Source organism: Anopheles gambiae, chromosome 2 (assembly GCF_943734735.2).
Source record: "Anopheles gambiae chromosome 2, idAnoGambNW_F1_1, whole genome shotgun sequence".
Classification (NCBI taxonomy): Eukaryota; Metazoa; Arthropoda; class Insecta; order Diptera; family Culicidae; genus Anopheles; species Anopheles gambiae.
This window is the reverse complement of record NC_064601.1, coordinates 6,250,469-6,265,864: the sequence shown is the minus strand read 5'-3', so window position 1 is coordinate 6,265,864 and position 15,396 is coordinate 6,250,469. Positions and strand designations below refer to the sequence as shown.

The following is a 15,396-nucleotide window of genomic DNA, read 5'->3' as shown; positions in this document are numbered from 1 at the left end:
CCCACATTAATAGGCACTAGACACAGTAAGCCAACGTCTAGCCGGGTTAAAATGCGCGACTTCACCCAAAAAAAAAACCCCAAGAGAAGGTAAACCTGTCTAGTGTAATAGGCGCACGCGAGTGTGTGTGTGTGCGCTAATCAAAGCGATCTCCACCACTGCTGCTCAAATAAGAAGGGGGGTTTGAGGTTATGATCGCACCCTCCGACGAAGACGGGAAGCGTGCGTGGAGAGTAGGAAGAAAAACTGGATTTTTCTTTTCTTTTTTTTTTGGGGAGGGTTGACTGGTGCCAGGTGGCGAACCATCTCGTCAGTGCTAAAATTGTGTGTTCTCCAGCCACCCCACCACACACATAAAAAAGCAAACGGGCGAAGCAACGATCACTTCACAAAATTCGGCGCGTCTAGAATCTACACACACACACGTGCGCATATCTCATCATCAGCGGTCCGCGAAGGTCAGATTCTTGCGCCGTAGAACCAGTTGCCTGCACACTCTGTCCAGTGTCGATAGACAGCCCCCTCCGCGCCTCTTCTCTTGTGGACAACTCTTCCAGCGATCCGGCGCGCCCGACATTGACTACTGTGTGTCCGCCGCGTTTCTATCGCGTTTTATTTCCTACCCCGAAAGGAGGGGGAGGGGGGGGGTGTTGATGATGGTGTTACATAGGACCCCCCCCCCCCCCCACAAGTCCCTTTTCCTACATCACAGACGCACACACATCGCAAGTCCCCTCAATCGATCATACCGGGAGACAGTGCGCGCGTGAGGCCACAAACACACACACACGGGGGGGAGTAGAAGGGACAGATAAGAATGGGCCACACAGCCAACGTGCAATACAGGCGGCCGCGCACCACCACACACTCACACAGGGAGCGTGAGCGTGCGCGGCGCTCGCGTATGGCCAATTAAAAATGTAAACATTGAAGCAGGAACTCGCGGGCCAAACGCGGCCACCTTTTTCAATGACACACACACACAGATACATACACACAGAACACAACATAGGGACGGGAGGTAGAGTGGAGGAGCCCTCCACACTGCTAGCGAAAAAGGGCGAAGAGAAGGCTCGTCGCCGTCGTCGTCCGCGTGTCTTTTCTTGCACGGCGGAATATAGAGTTGCGCGGTTTGTTTTTGTTGGTGTGTTTGCGTGCTTTTTTGCGTGCTTGTTTGTCGTGGATGGAATTGTCTTGCCGCTAAGCATGCCGGGAAGCAGTTTGCAGCGTGAATCTGGGCGCTTTTCGAATCGGTTGTTAGATGTGTGTGCCAATTGATCCAAAACCCGTACCGAAGGCGGTTGATTTGGACACTTTCAGAAGCAAAAAAGGGCATTTTAAGGAGCCTAAACTGTTATTTCTGCTATCAATAATCCATTCCACAATAACACTAAAAATCCGTCTCCTAGAACGTCTCCTTTGTTGTAATCAAGCTTTCCTTGCTATCATTTCCACTGCCATTCCGTTCGTTCTATGCTGCTTCAAATAATCATTATGATCGTTCGCGCTCCAGTGGAACACTAAAAATATGCACAATTGCACACAGAACCGTCACAACGAAATGCATTATGCTGTGCATTAATACTGTTTGCAAATTGTGCTATCATTATGCGTTAACGATAGCCGTGTCACGCATGACGTCATGACAAGGAGAGGGTATGACCCAGACGGGAATAGCTGAAAAAATGACGATCGTTACAATTACATGGATCATATAGCGCTGGCCACACTCAACGGCCACTCAAACCCCGTCTCGGAGAGGTCGTTCCAGATCAGACTTGGTGGGCTTTGTGGTTAAAGCCGTTACGCTTGTTACACTTCTACCCACTTGAATCGTCGACGTAGAGCTAGCGGTATTTATGCCCTCTTGAATCGAATAATAGAACGTGCATTTAGTAGAGCCACAGCGCCATTGTGTCCCAGAGTGTTCTTTGGGGAACGAGTTGTCAGGCAGATTATCTGCCACTTCGACCAGAGAGCGAGCACAATTGGAGGCTATCATGCAAGGAATTATCCTTTCTACCAAAAGAACTTTAATACGACGAGTCGTCTAGTGACTTTCTAATGATCAGACCAAGGTCGCCAAGAGTCTTAGAGACTCTCTTTTCGCTCTAATTTGTCTGTTAAAGCTTTCCTTAGGACCAAGACTCCTATAATTAGGACAGCTTGAGTGCCTCTAGTTCCAAGTTCAGTTCATCTCTAGTCCTCAATTTTTTATCCGGACTAACGCGTCCCATGGCAAGATGACAAAAATCTGGCTTTGACCGTGCTGGGTCATTAACCCCTACAAAGAAATAGAAGCAAAATGGGACACTTTTTAAAATACACCTTCCCCCTCGCCCTTCCTACTCACCGGTGTTGGCCAGCTGCTGATTGCTGCACTTGTTGCTGTCCGGTTCCGTTTCCGGTTCGACAAAGTTCTCCGGCCGCGGCAGGGGCCAGGTGTTGGAGCGGGCCCGCGTCTGCGGCTCGAATCCCGTGTCCTGCAGCTCGGCCAGCGCGTCCATCGGTATGCCGTCGTTGGAAATGTTGTCGTACATGCCGCTGGGACCTCCACCTCCTCCACCACCACCGCCGCCACCGCCAGCACGCAACGGTGAAGCCGGCCAGCCGTACGGATCCATGCCCGTGCTTTCTACACGCCCTGCCCTGTCGGCCCGAAGCGGTTTGGTGTGCTTTTTACCCCTTCTGGATGTTCTGGAAACGGTTAAGCAGCGCTGCTCTCGTGGAGGCTGAGCGAACAATTATGCACTGAGTAGGCTTTGGGGGGTTCTCTTCTCTGTTCACGGAGGCCCGTGGGGCAACAACGGAACGGCAAATGATGATTTTCGGCAGCTTTTTGTTTCGCAATAAACGTTCACTTTAAACTCGTTGTTCACGCGCTGTCATCGCACGGCAGGGACATTACCATTCCACTACACTGTGTTGTGGTTACACTGTACACACACTCGCACACACTCACTCACCGCACTTCCAGGTACAGGTACACACACAACACATACACACACACACACTTGCACGCACTTTGAAGGTTAGTCTCTATCCCTCTATCACTAAGCTACCGGAGCGGAACTGAAGAGTTACTGAAATGATTACTGTTACTATTATTATTATTGCTCTTTCTAGACGTTTTCAAGCGCCACTAATACTATCAGAGCGCACACATGGAAAAAGAGAAACAATAACACAACAAATCACTAAAACCCACTACAGACTCTCCCCGATGGAGACAGTTACAGTTCCTGCCATAAGAGGGGCCCGGAGGTAGAACGCGTTGATAGTTGGTCGCCCGGTGGCCTTGTTCGGGATGTACGTCACACACCGCTACTATCACTCGAGAGAGAGAGAAGAAGGAGGCCACGGGGCGAACCACAACCCAGCAGAGTTTGCAGCCAAAACATGGCGGCGGATTGATGTCCGAACAGAAGTCCACAAATGACCATCGACCAACAGCACTACCACCGTCCCCCAGCTCGGAGTCTTCTGGACGCTCTGGAGAACAGCACTGACCAACCCACGACACACACACGCTTCGCTTTCTAGCACACATCGCCGGGAGCGGTAATCGGTGTCACGGTGACATTTGAACTACGTCACTTGAACGCCGACGGGATTGTGAAGCAACCACCACCACCAGCTGACGCAGCCGCGCAGCATACTAAGATGACAACGCACAGCAAAAAGAATGAAAAAAAAACACACACTTCAACCATTTCCCATTTCGCTCGCATCGACACAACCAACAACAACAAAATCGATGTTCAATCTCGCTTCCTTAATCAATTCGGTCAATTAATGGCACACACGCTCTCTGTGTTGGCGATAGAGGAAAGATAGAAAGAAAAAATACACACACACACACACACACACACACAATTATCACCGTGTTATCAATGTGGGTGGAACGGCGCACCAGACCGCGGCTGTGTTGTCATATCGGGCAAGATGCGACGGGTGATAACGCAGTAAAAGTGCGTACTAATACACTACTCTACACTAGCAGCTAGTGACCGAAAATGGAAGGCCAACACTCACACACACACAGTAAAACCTTCACGCGCTATCACAGCAGCCCGGCTCATTTCTTCTCTCCTGCAAGCGCGTGCACACAACCGCACGGGACGGGGGTATATTGAGAGCAAGAACGGCGGGAAGAAGAAAAAAACGCTCTAAATATACACATTTACCACTCAGTTGATAAGTCGACCGCGGACGTGCGGTTGTGCAGGACGCGGCGCTAGAAACCAGACTGACCAGACCAGACGGGAAGGAGTCGCGATGGGGAGATCGCGATTACGCGCACACACACACACACACATCGCCGGTTTGCTAATATGAAACTAACATTCAGCACCAACCATTCCCCGCGCATCATCCGCGTTGTTGGGGTTTGATTTCTTGCCAGTCCGCAGTCTCTATGCGCGCTCAGCTGTGTGGTTTTTTTTTCTCCTTTGCTGTGCTATTCACTAAACACACGCATACACATGCACGCACACTAGTTCAGTTGCAAGCCCACGCGATTTATCAAGGGAGCGATGGCGACGGAACACTACGCCGCGCGGTTCGTCGTAGATAAAATGCGTATTAGCTCACCGCGGTCGAAGCAGCAGCACACACACTACCACCACTGCATCACACACGCGCTCCGCGCTGGTAGGAAGAAGAAGACGAAGCGAGAGATACGGCCGCCGCTACAATCAACCCGCGCTTGTCTATATTGGAGCATCGCAATGTGCACATGTACACCACACCACACACACACACACAACTACCGCTGCGAATCGTGCGATGTGCCGTGGAGCAGAGCCGTGCACGCACACAGCCTCAGGTACGCGCGCACGTGCAAATCTGTCTCCCCGCAGAAACAGACTGAGAGAAAGAGAGAGAGAGAGAGATACACATAAAATATTCTGCAGCCCACTTACACACTCACACTTGTGGGCACGATCATAGATGGCAGTGGGAAGAAATGGGGGGGGGGACTATCCCCAAAAAACCTCTCCACACACTATCGCATGTTGGCGACGTGGACAGTGTGAGGTGCGTTTGTGTGTGTGTGTGTGTGTGCGCGCTGTGAAATGTGTACGAGAAATGGATCCACGATCATCACCTCATCGACCCGATACCGGACCGTGCGAACGAACGAGATAGAGCGAGTGCAAGAGAGAGAGTGAGAGAGTGGGAAAGGTCGTTTGAAAAATTTGACAATTAATGGCACCTCGCACCTTGCGCGCAGCCGTCTCCCCCTTTCCGCCGTCAACGGTTAAACGGTCTGCTGCTCTCAGCGAGTCGTTTCATCGCTCGATCACAGGTGTGTGTGTGTGTGTGTGTGTGTGTGTGTGTGTGTGTGTGTGTGTGTGTGTGTGTGTTTGCTATCCCTCTCTTTCTCCTTCTAACCATACACACACGCGCGCGCGCAGAGTCTTTCTATTGCCCAAAAAACGTCCACAAAGGAAGGCACACACCATCGCTCGCGTTTGGCCCCATCGCGCTAGAGGGAGGATCGGCGCACTTATCAGCGCGCAGCCAACTTAACAGCACTATCACGCCTGACCTCGCCATTCATTCGCCCTCTCGTTTTGCCCGTTCGCGTGCCGTGCTGTCCCTTTCGCGCTTGCCCTTGTGGTCCGGCTGACCGCTCGCCCACCCGCCCGTTCTACCTCTTCCCCTTTACCGCTGTCGCGTCGTTACGCATGCGGTTGCGCGATACACTTTTGCGTTTTCGGTGTGCTTCCTCAATTCGCGCGTATATTGGGAAGAGAATATATATTTTCATCACACATCACTTCACACATACCAACTCTCTTGCACCCGCATTCCCTTTCCCCCCCGTCAAGAGTGTGCCCTTCATTCCACCCCTCATCCAGCACAGCCGTTTTCAGTCCACACGTGCGATCTCGTTTTTTTCTGTCTTTTCTCTCCGCGCTCTCCTGTTTTTCACCCGAGATATCCGCACACATATGACCGTGCGCGACTGCTCCGCGTGTCGTTGTGTGACCGCGGCAAAATTGATCCATGCATACCGCTCCACCTCGTGCACACCTCGGGCGCATCCCTTTGGAGCTCTCCCCGCCAGAGTGCTAAATGCGCATCAAGCCGCAGTGACGGTTTTCCTGGTTGGCAGCGTTGCCAAAGGATCGCGATCGCGGACACGCACACCAGTGCAAAACAACACGCCCCACAACCAGGACCTCGAGAGCTGGCTGCTGTGATAACAGGCCCGATAATAGACGCCTTGCTGCGTGTGTGACGTCGCATCGTATACGGACGACACCAAACACACGCGCGCGCACACGCATTCACGGCTGCTGTTCGCGATCATACACTGCCTGTGCCGCCATCGCTCAGATAATTATCAATTCAGTTTTTTTCCATCGGCCCCCGTGCGAGCGCGCTCGCGCTTACACGACCCGGGACCCCCGCGTGCGAGTGTGTGTGTATGTGTTTGTGTGTCTTCTTTCTGGGTCGGTTTTTGGTGTGCTTCTTCCGTCTCTGCTATTATCCCTCCCGGTGGGGGCGCAAACCTTTCCCGTACCTTCCAGAAAGCAAATCTCCCCCCTCCTCCTTCTCACCTTCTCCACTTCTATCGGTTGTTCCTTCTTTTTTTTCTTTTTTAGTCGTTGCGTTTGTGTACGTGGAACCGGACCCATTATCACCCCGACGAGCCCGGTCCGGCCCCTCTCCCCCGAGCATCATCCACATGAAGCGCGAGCGACGAGCCTTTTCAATCAACGGGACGGACCCACCTGCCGTCTCCGGATGCCGCGGATGTCCAGAAATATCGCCCCCCTTAACACACGCACAATTTTCACATTCCTAACTGCTGTGTGTGCGAGAGGGAGAGAGATGAGATAATGGGTGCAGGACGACATCCCCCTACCTGTTTGGCTAGTATCTGGATTGGAAGAGCCACCGATTAGAGGCGATCGTTCTAGACGACCCGGCCAAAGGCAGGAGATGTTTTTTTCCTGGTTCATACATTCGCCCCAGAACAGACCAGAAGCTGGAAAAGCGTCCTGCCCGTCATCTTTCACACAGCCCCCACACAACTCTCCGCCCGTCGCACGTCAAGTGCTGCTGGCCTTGGTGGCCGGTTTGGTATCTTTTCCCATCACACACACACATACACACACCCAGCGAAGGATCGGGAGCGTTTCAAAGTAGCAGTTACAAGCATTTTTCTCCCCTCTTCTCTTTTAGCCCTCCTTTTGGCTTCAACTGCAGCGAGGCGGAGCGAGAGGAAGTAGAAACGAACGTTCCAGTGGAAAAGTACCCAGCTCCAACAGACGAACGGAATTACCCGACGGGAAAAGTGGCCCACAAGCCCGCAACGGGAGTAGGGAGCAAGGGAGGAAAACGTGTTACACACGCTGCCTGCCAGTACCGTGTGGTGCAGATCTTCTTGCTGCAACTCCGCCACTCCTGCAGCCGGTAACTTATAATTTTAATCGTTCGCGAACCATCAAGATCGCGTTCCGGTCCGCCGAGGGGAAAGAGAAGAGTGGGGCCAACGCACAGCAACGCCCTACAATTGCAGGATATGGCGTTCGGATCGTTCTCTTATCTTCTCATCCCTTCTCCATTCCTCCCTTTTTTTCGCCCTTTCTTCCGATTGGGTGTGCACATTTCCTCTTCGATTCTGTGTGCGCTGTGTGCAATTTCATTTATGGCCAAGCATTTCAATCAACCTTCCTTCACCGATCGAGATTGATCGATCGCTTCAGTGGATATCCACGATGAAGGGGGAGAAAAAACGGACCGACTGCGCTTTTAACAGTGGTTGTGAGTGAAGTAACTGGTTTGCCGGTGCCTGGTTGCTGGTATGGTAATTATGCTGCGAGACGAGAGCAACCAACCCGAAAACCTGCGCCGGATGTGATAACACGTTGGCCGGGCGAAAGGACACTTGGGCGGTGAGCGTGTGTGCTGAGCGGTTTTTTTTTACTGCAAAAATGTCCATGGAGAAAGGCCAACGGCGGAGCCAACAAATTAGCAATTAGCGAAGGGAAACGGTGACAGCCCGGCGGCTGGGACCTCCCCACTCTCCACGATCGCACGAGAGGTTTGGCGAAAAGCGATCAAAAATTGCAACAAAAAAAAAAAAACGGTCCACCCCGCGGACTATCATCGCGATCCGAGATAAGTATGCCTATCTATGTCTGTATGTGTGTGCCTTTTTTTGCAAGTTTCTTTAAATCTCTTTCTCCCCGTTTTTTTTGCAGCCTAAACCCCCTTTGCCAGAGGGATGGCCAGAGGGGAAAATGGAAACGCAAGCAGATCACCCGGCGGCTGGGGGGAGCCCGGGGTTGTTGCAATAATTTATTCCGATGCAAAAGTAGGCTGGTTCGATCGGTGGCCAGCAGCAGCAACGAACCGGCCCGCGCCCGGTGGATGTGTGCGAGGAGGGGCCGACGGGGGAGAGCGAGCGCGCGTGGTGATGTGTGCGCTTTCTTGGAGCTTGGAGCGGGTTCGACACGCGCGCGTACCACACAGCACAGCTCCCTTATCGAGCGCCATAATCAACCGACGAGACGCAGTAGTGATAGACAAAGAAGGAGAGAGGCAAAAAACGGCTCCTCCGCTCTTGTAAGGCGTGCGTGCGTGCGTGATATGATGAGAGGTGTATTTCGGGTGCTATCGAACCAATAACCAATACGAAATACGCGCGCACACACTCGTGGCATTAGAAAGATCACACAAATCACACTCACTCGCGATCGGATGATCGGAATTGCGCCGCAAAAGCGCAAACAGAATTCAACTCCCAAAGTTCAACAACAAACGCCCTCCGCCGCTAACACTAACGCTCATGTCGGAGGAGTCGGCTGCTTTTGATAGAAGAAAAGGAACACCTGAGAGGCGCATAATAGGCAATTTCTTTGCTCAGTTAGAGGGTAAATAATGAAAACACAGCGGAAAACTGTTGGCCACGGTCAGGAAGGAAGTCCGTAGTGAAGTTCCGAAATCAATCACTAATGTTGTTATCTCTCGTTGGGTTTCTTTTTGCCGCTACCACCAGCAGCATGTTGTGCTACGATCGATGCGCGATCGACGGGAGCCGGACTGTTTTGGAAACTACTACCGTACCCGTATTACATTTCTGCCCACCACCACTGCACGTAACACACAAACACTACTTCTAGGGGGTGAGGGGAATTCCCAACGAAAAATTGCGCACCCACTAATTTCGATTCCGCCGTGATTCGGCCACAAAACCTGCTTGCTACACAACGACACCACAACGCGACACGCGGAAACACGCAGAGAACACGACGACGACGTAGCAGCGAGCAAGAACGCACGAGATACCGCGGCAAAAGCGCGGTTCAGCACACGGACAAACCGGAGCGGCAGAGCCTACAGCAGATGAAACATCCGAGCCGGATGTATGGAAACGGGCAACTAGCGCGCGCTCGGCAAGAACCATGGCCCGACTCGAATCTCGCAGCTGCCGCGGAATAGTTTCGCTCCACCACCACCATCGCCACCCTGCAATCCCACCCCCGGGGGGGTGATGGGTTTCGGCTTTCCAACCGGTCCCCACACACTCACACACACACACGGACGGACGGATGGACGGTACAAATACACGCAATGGGATGGTTACGCAAATCACGCTCTCTCGTTCGCTCGTTCGCGCAACCCCCTAGTACAACGAGGGAGCAAGAAGCTATTTTGCTCTATCCCTTCAATGCTGCTGCTTGTGTACCGATGTGTGTGTGTGTGCGGATTGAAATCAACACACACACATACACACGCACGCGTACAAATGCGGGAGCCTCCGAACGAAACCCGAACAGTTAGAGCCGAACCCGCGCGCCACCACCCCTCTTCCTCATCCCCTTCGCCAAAAACTCACCCTTCACAGTTTCAACCCCCCCACCGCCCGCAGTTTCCAACCCCTAGAGCGTAACCATGTGCAACGCGAAATATTACGGGGAGCAGCGCCTTCTTCATCCCCCCCTCTATCGTTCAGCTGTTGCTGTGTGTATGGATGGGGTGGACAAAAAAAAATCGCCGCTCTTTCTCTCCGTGCGTGGTGCAGCTACGCAACTTTTGGAGCCTCCCAACCGATGCACGTGTCACCGGCGATGGATGATGGAAACGGTAGTGAGGCATGGTTGGGGTGCAGTAGGCGCAGAAAGTGAGCAAAATGGAACGCTAACGAATGGAGCAGGTACCAAAGAGAGAGAGAACGAGAAAGAGAGAAAGAGAGAAAGTGAACGATAGCAAATTTTAGGGGCGCAAAACAAAAAAAAAGAAAGATCAACTCCAGCAATATATTTCTTCCTCTGGACGTTGGCAGAGACGTGGAAGACCTTGTGGAGGATCTGCTCAGAGTGCTTAAGCATGGCCCCGTACATTATCTGTGCGTTTTTTTTCTCACGCCCTCTGGGTGGAAGAATTGGTTCGATCAATCTGCCCAAGACCTATCCCATCTGGACACTGGAATCTTTTGAAATCTATCGACATTAGGGCGGAATTTGCAGGAAGAAAGGTTCTATTTTAGGAGGCTCTAATCTGCCTGGAGGCTTGGTAGTTTATTTGCGTGATCTGATGTGATAAGTGTTTTGGAATAGGAATAATAGGTAAAGATCTTCCCTTAAAGATCCATTGCAGATCCTCATCCCTTGTTCTATAGATACATTTGCACGGAGCAACCAACTCCAGACAATCGTTGATCCATCTGTATGCCAACAATTTCTTTTGATCATCCCCAAAAACCATCCTGATTGACTATCAGCTAGCTTCTAGGCCGACCCCTAGTGGCCAATGCCCTTGAAGCGTCTAGATTCCAGAATTCCACACATTCATTGGTCATTTATATGTCAAAGATTACTTATGATCATCCCCCAAAAACTGCCACCTTGCAGAGATCGCCTCGTGTATCATCGATCCCGTTGCCTCGGGTGGGCCCCTACGCAATGATCAGGTGGTCGTCCCCAAAAATTGCACCGACACGGCCGAACCGGACCGACTAGTGGCGCCAGCAGTTTCTGCACAAAAAAAAGAAAAAGAAGAAGCACAGTGCCACATGCCAATGGTGCAACTTTTACGAATCAGCGAAGCTACTAAACCACGTTGCAGTTTCATCAGCGAAACTGCCGAAAAGTATCGAATCCGGACCAAAATCAAAAACGTTGCGTCTCATGGTGCATTTTGTGTGTTTGTGTTTTGATGGGAGGCCTTCCTGTTCCTACCAAGTTGGTTGCGGGGTGTAGACAGTTTGAGCCCTAGTTCCTAGTTGCTTTTGTTGATCTTATTTTTTGTACGCTGTATTTTCGGTAACTCCCCAAAAATCCACCATAAATGAGGTGTCTTTGTCACCTGAAACGCGGCACTAACGCTACCCGCATCGAAACGGCGCGACCTTCGCTCCCGCCGATCAACTGTGTACGAGCGCGCGCGCACACAACCGGGGGGCCCTTCGCCCAACAACAGAAAAGAGAAAAAAAGGGCAACCACGATGGTTAACGAAATACGAACAAAATCGGCCGTCCCCGCACCCTTCTGCCTTCATGGCACATTCATGGATCAATCAAGTTAATAAAGTCCACCCATCCCATTCACACACATACATTAGAAAGGGCCGGCCCATTAGTGGATTAGAGGGCATTGTATTCAAATGTCCACCACTTCCTTCTCCTCTAGTAATGCTCTCTCTCACTCTATCACTTCCTATTCTAGGTCGCCGAGGGTCCGCGGTACGATCATCCAATTGATGTCCCCCGTCCCGTCTGCCCTTCAAAAGTTCGAAAACCAATCTGTCATATTTACCAGAAAAGGGGGATGGGGTGATGCGGCCCCTTTTTTTTCGGTGGTTGATCGCCCTTCGCCTTCGCCGGAACACGAAACACGGAAGGACGGAACGGTCGGCGTCAGTGGCCCTGAAAGTTCAAGCCGAGTGTCTGACTGTTCCGAACAGGTTCTGACTACATTTTGTGTTACTACTGTGTTGTGTCTAGTGTAACTGATCACGCCTGTTCGCGGGGAGTTCCAAGTGGACATCTTCGCTGTTGAAGATACTAAGTAAAAAGGAAGAGCAATTGTGAGGCTAGATAGAGAATGAGGTTCTATTTTTGAATGAATTTTTTCTATGAATTTCTGCATCCCCAAAAACAAAAACCCCAGGAAATGGCCCAAAAACCTTCCTGAAAAACTTCCATTCCCATCTCAATGCAACAGGTGGCCGCCGCCCGAATAAACCCGAAATCAATGTCGGCAATCGCGATGTGCTCGGATCGGGAGCGCGAATCGGGAGTGCTCCAACCCTGACGTGTATCCTTCGACCGACGGTCCGAACGGAACTGTGCCGAACCGTTGGTCCTGATAAAAACTTTCTACTCTCCCCCCATTCACACCTTTCAGTAGAAAGAGCCGAAGTGATAACGCGCGCAACAAGGACCAAAGGCTGAGCTTTCCGCTGGAGCATATCCCGTCCTCCGGATTGGCTGCGGCCACATGCTACAGCCAGACTGGCTGTAGCGCACGGCCCACTGCGCATATGTACCTAACGGAAAGCGCTATCCTTAGTCGTCCTTGTCGGTCCCCAGCTTTCCACGTCTACTGCGCGGCTATGTACTGGCGTTCTGTGTAGGCAGGCTTTTGCTCCATATGCTTTTATCACAACCGAACGGGCATCTCCGCGAACGGAATGGTTAAAGCTCGCATCGTTTTGGGATTCGCCGTTTGGGCCGGCATCCTGCAAGAAGTTTTGGGGCCATCTCCTTCCATCGCCAGGGCGGCATCACGGCTGTAAGAGTCTCGTAGGCCACCACCGAGACTACAGTGGTCGTCTTTTTCCTGCAAATATTATACACACACACCCAAGCACACACAAAGCACAGCAAGTAGCTGCTCGTCAAGCAATAAAACTGCAGCTTTGGAACGGTTTTATTTCTTGCTAAATTCTTACCAGCCAGCCCCCCATCTGTTTCCGGGGTGCCAAATGGGTCTCGTATTAGTAAGTTATGCTGATGAGCACGCCTGCTTGGATCTCAACGCACTCAGCCGCATGGAGGGAAAAGTAGTCCGTGAGGTTCATCATCGAAACGGTTGGCGCAAAAACAGCAACAAGCGCAACACACACACACACATTGGACCAATGGCTGGTTGGCGTAGATGAGATGCTGCTGGGTTTTGCAGGACACGAGAAGCTGGGAATTGCATAATAATAAGCGCACGCTACATGAAAGTTCCATCAAACCCCGAGAGGGGGGGGGGGGGTTGGAGTACCTTGGTATCGCTTTTGGGTGGTTGGGGCCGGATTATCCTGATCGAACGGAAACTAATTCTACCATTATCCGGGTGTGCGCGCAGCGGAAGCGTTACGCACGGCGACCACGTGTTTCATCGCTTTGTAGAGTGAGGTTATGTTCGCAATTGGTTTTCGCACGCGATGGGATGGGTTTATCTACTCATATCAAGCCCCTTAGCCCCTTGTTGATTAGGGAAAATAGAAAAGCAACTTTATGGGAAATGGGTCAGTGTATGGGTTTTGCTCCAAAAGCCCAGAAGTGCGGAAGCAATGCTTGTGCATAAGCTGGTAGGCGTAATCGTTTGCGTACAGCGCACGTGTTTTTAATTGCATTCATTTGTTCAACTTTATTATTAGTAGTTCAATTGATGGATCTTCGGAGCATGCTTCAGAAGTTTGTTTATATCGAAAAAATATCATCTAACCATCTCAATTTATTACGTTCGTGGAACATTATTTCCAAAGAATACTGCAACGTCTAGCATAAATCGGAATGAATGTAAGCAATCTCCCGCTGCTACCGGGAAGAAAACATGGTTCTGGACACTCGGCACCCTCCCCCCTTCTTCGATTGCCCAAAAGAACGACACCCGAGATTCCCGGCACCCAATATCGATTCCCCCTTGCTGCCTTGCGATAGTATTGCACATCGATGACAGCTCGCAAAAATTATTTTCCCATAAATTACCCACCGTCCCGTTGGGTTTCGCTTCCGTTACAGCGCCGCTACTGGAGTAGACGTATGTCCATGTCGGAGAGGATTCTTCTTGCGAACTTTCCCCAAAAAATAATGGAAGGAATGCGTTCGTTCATTTCGAGCTTTCGCAACTATGGAAGTTTCTCCTCTTCCTTATTTCTTGTTGCTCGACTTTCTTTAACAATGCTCGCTTTAACTGCTTTAGCGCTCTGACTCTAAAACTTTGTACTTACTGATGAGTTGGTGCAAAATCATCCAGTGAAAAGTTTTTGGCTTCTCCAATTGCCGTGGCGAGTAGTGATGAAGATTTTTTGATGACATTTACGCGAAAGTTTCCATCGTGTCTCCCCTTTTACCTCCTGATTTACCGACACAGTCGGTAGTGCCTGGCCGAACTAAGTGGAAACTATCCAGCACACTCGTGGCGGGAAGAGCTGGGATAAAATATTGGAAAATCCGAAAAGTAATAAATCTTTCATTTTCTGTGGTTGTATGGTATGGTGCGTTAGGCGAATATTTCGTACATTTGCTCTACGCACGGCGAAATACTACGTTCGGGTGTGTTTAATCAGCTTAAGTAGTTAGCTAAATTGCTGACGGAGGGGGTAAATTAAGATTTAACATGCTGGCAGATGTTCTAGCTAGGAGGAAGGAGGAAGGAGGAATCCATGAATGGACTGTACTTGCCGAACGGGGAATGCTTTAAAATTTAGAGATAAATCTTAAAAGGTTTCTTTTAAACAAATCTGATTTTGAACGACTAACACGTGGTACATTATCTAAAATAAGACCACATAAGACGGTTAGTGTAATTCTTGAGAATTTTTCAAAAACCAAATCAAAGTGGCACACAAAGTTGCACACAACTCGTACTTCACCATACAACTCACCTCAACAGCCCGCAGGCCAAAAACCAGTATTTGTGAGGTCGCCAACGCTCCAAATCGGTGTGATTTTCCCTCGCTGGTGAGCCTTTTTGTAAGTCGTTGTGAGGGGTTTTGAGGGTTCAAAATGACCGCCAAAAAGCTGGTGTGTGATTGTGTTGGTGGGCAAAATTATATGGCCCAAAAAATAAATACACTTCACTACCTCCCTCATTTATCCCACGGGATCCTACATTTCATGTGTGTGCCATAGTAGCATCTGCGCTTCGCCGTCTCGCTTACTCGTACATGTTCCGCTAGCGCAACAGCTGATTCGGTGGTGGCTTTTTATTGTCTGTCTGTTTTTTAGCTGTCTGTTTTTTGTTTAGTTTATCTGTTTTTTAGCTGTCTTCATTTGCGGGATATCTTGACGTTGAGAGAATCGGAGAAAGCCGGTATTGAACTTTTAACGGTGTTTTTATTAATTTCACTTCGAAACGAGCACTCTGGCCAAGAAAAGGACGGATAGAAAAAATGAGCGAGATGCAGCGATATTCGAACATCAAAAACCCTCGCCA

At 50.6% G+C, this 15,396-nt stretch overlaps 1 protein-coding gene across 30 annotated transcripts in view; it reads right to left on the bottom strand.

Annotated features, from left to right (window-relative positions):
- Positions 1–9,437, bottom strand: part of LOC1281595 (forkhead box protein O) — a 64,929-nt gene extending 55,492 nt beyond the window's left edge. Inside the window, exons 1-2 of one of the 30 annotated variants that reach the window (XM_061641089.1) lie at positions 9,179–9,437; positions 2,354–3,083 (exon numbers count right to left, since the gene is read on the bottom strand). In XM_061641089.1, coding sequence (XP_061497073.1) covers positions 2,354–2,624 — 271 coding nt within the window. In that variant the 5' untranslated portion in view covers positions 2,625–3,083; positions 9,179–9,437. Of the gene's footprint in view, positions 1–2,353; positions 3,096–3,208; positions 3,474–3,510; positions 3,684–3,874; positions 4,321–4,345; positions 4,832–9,087 lie in introns of those variants that run through there. The other 29 variants (XM_061641088.1, XM_061641090.1, XM_061641099.1 and 26 more) reach the window with 29 other exon arrangements.
- Between the last annotated feature and the right edge of the window lie 5,959 nt (positions 9,438–15,396).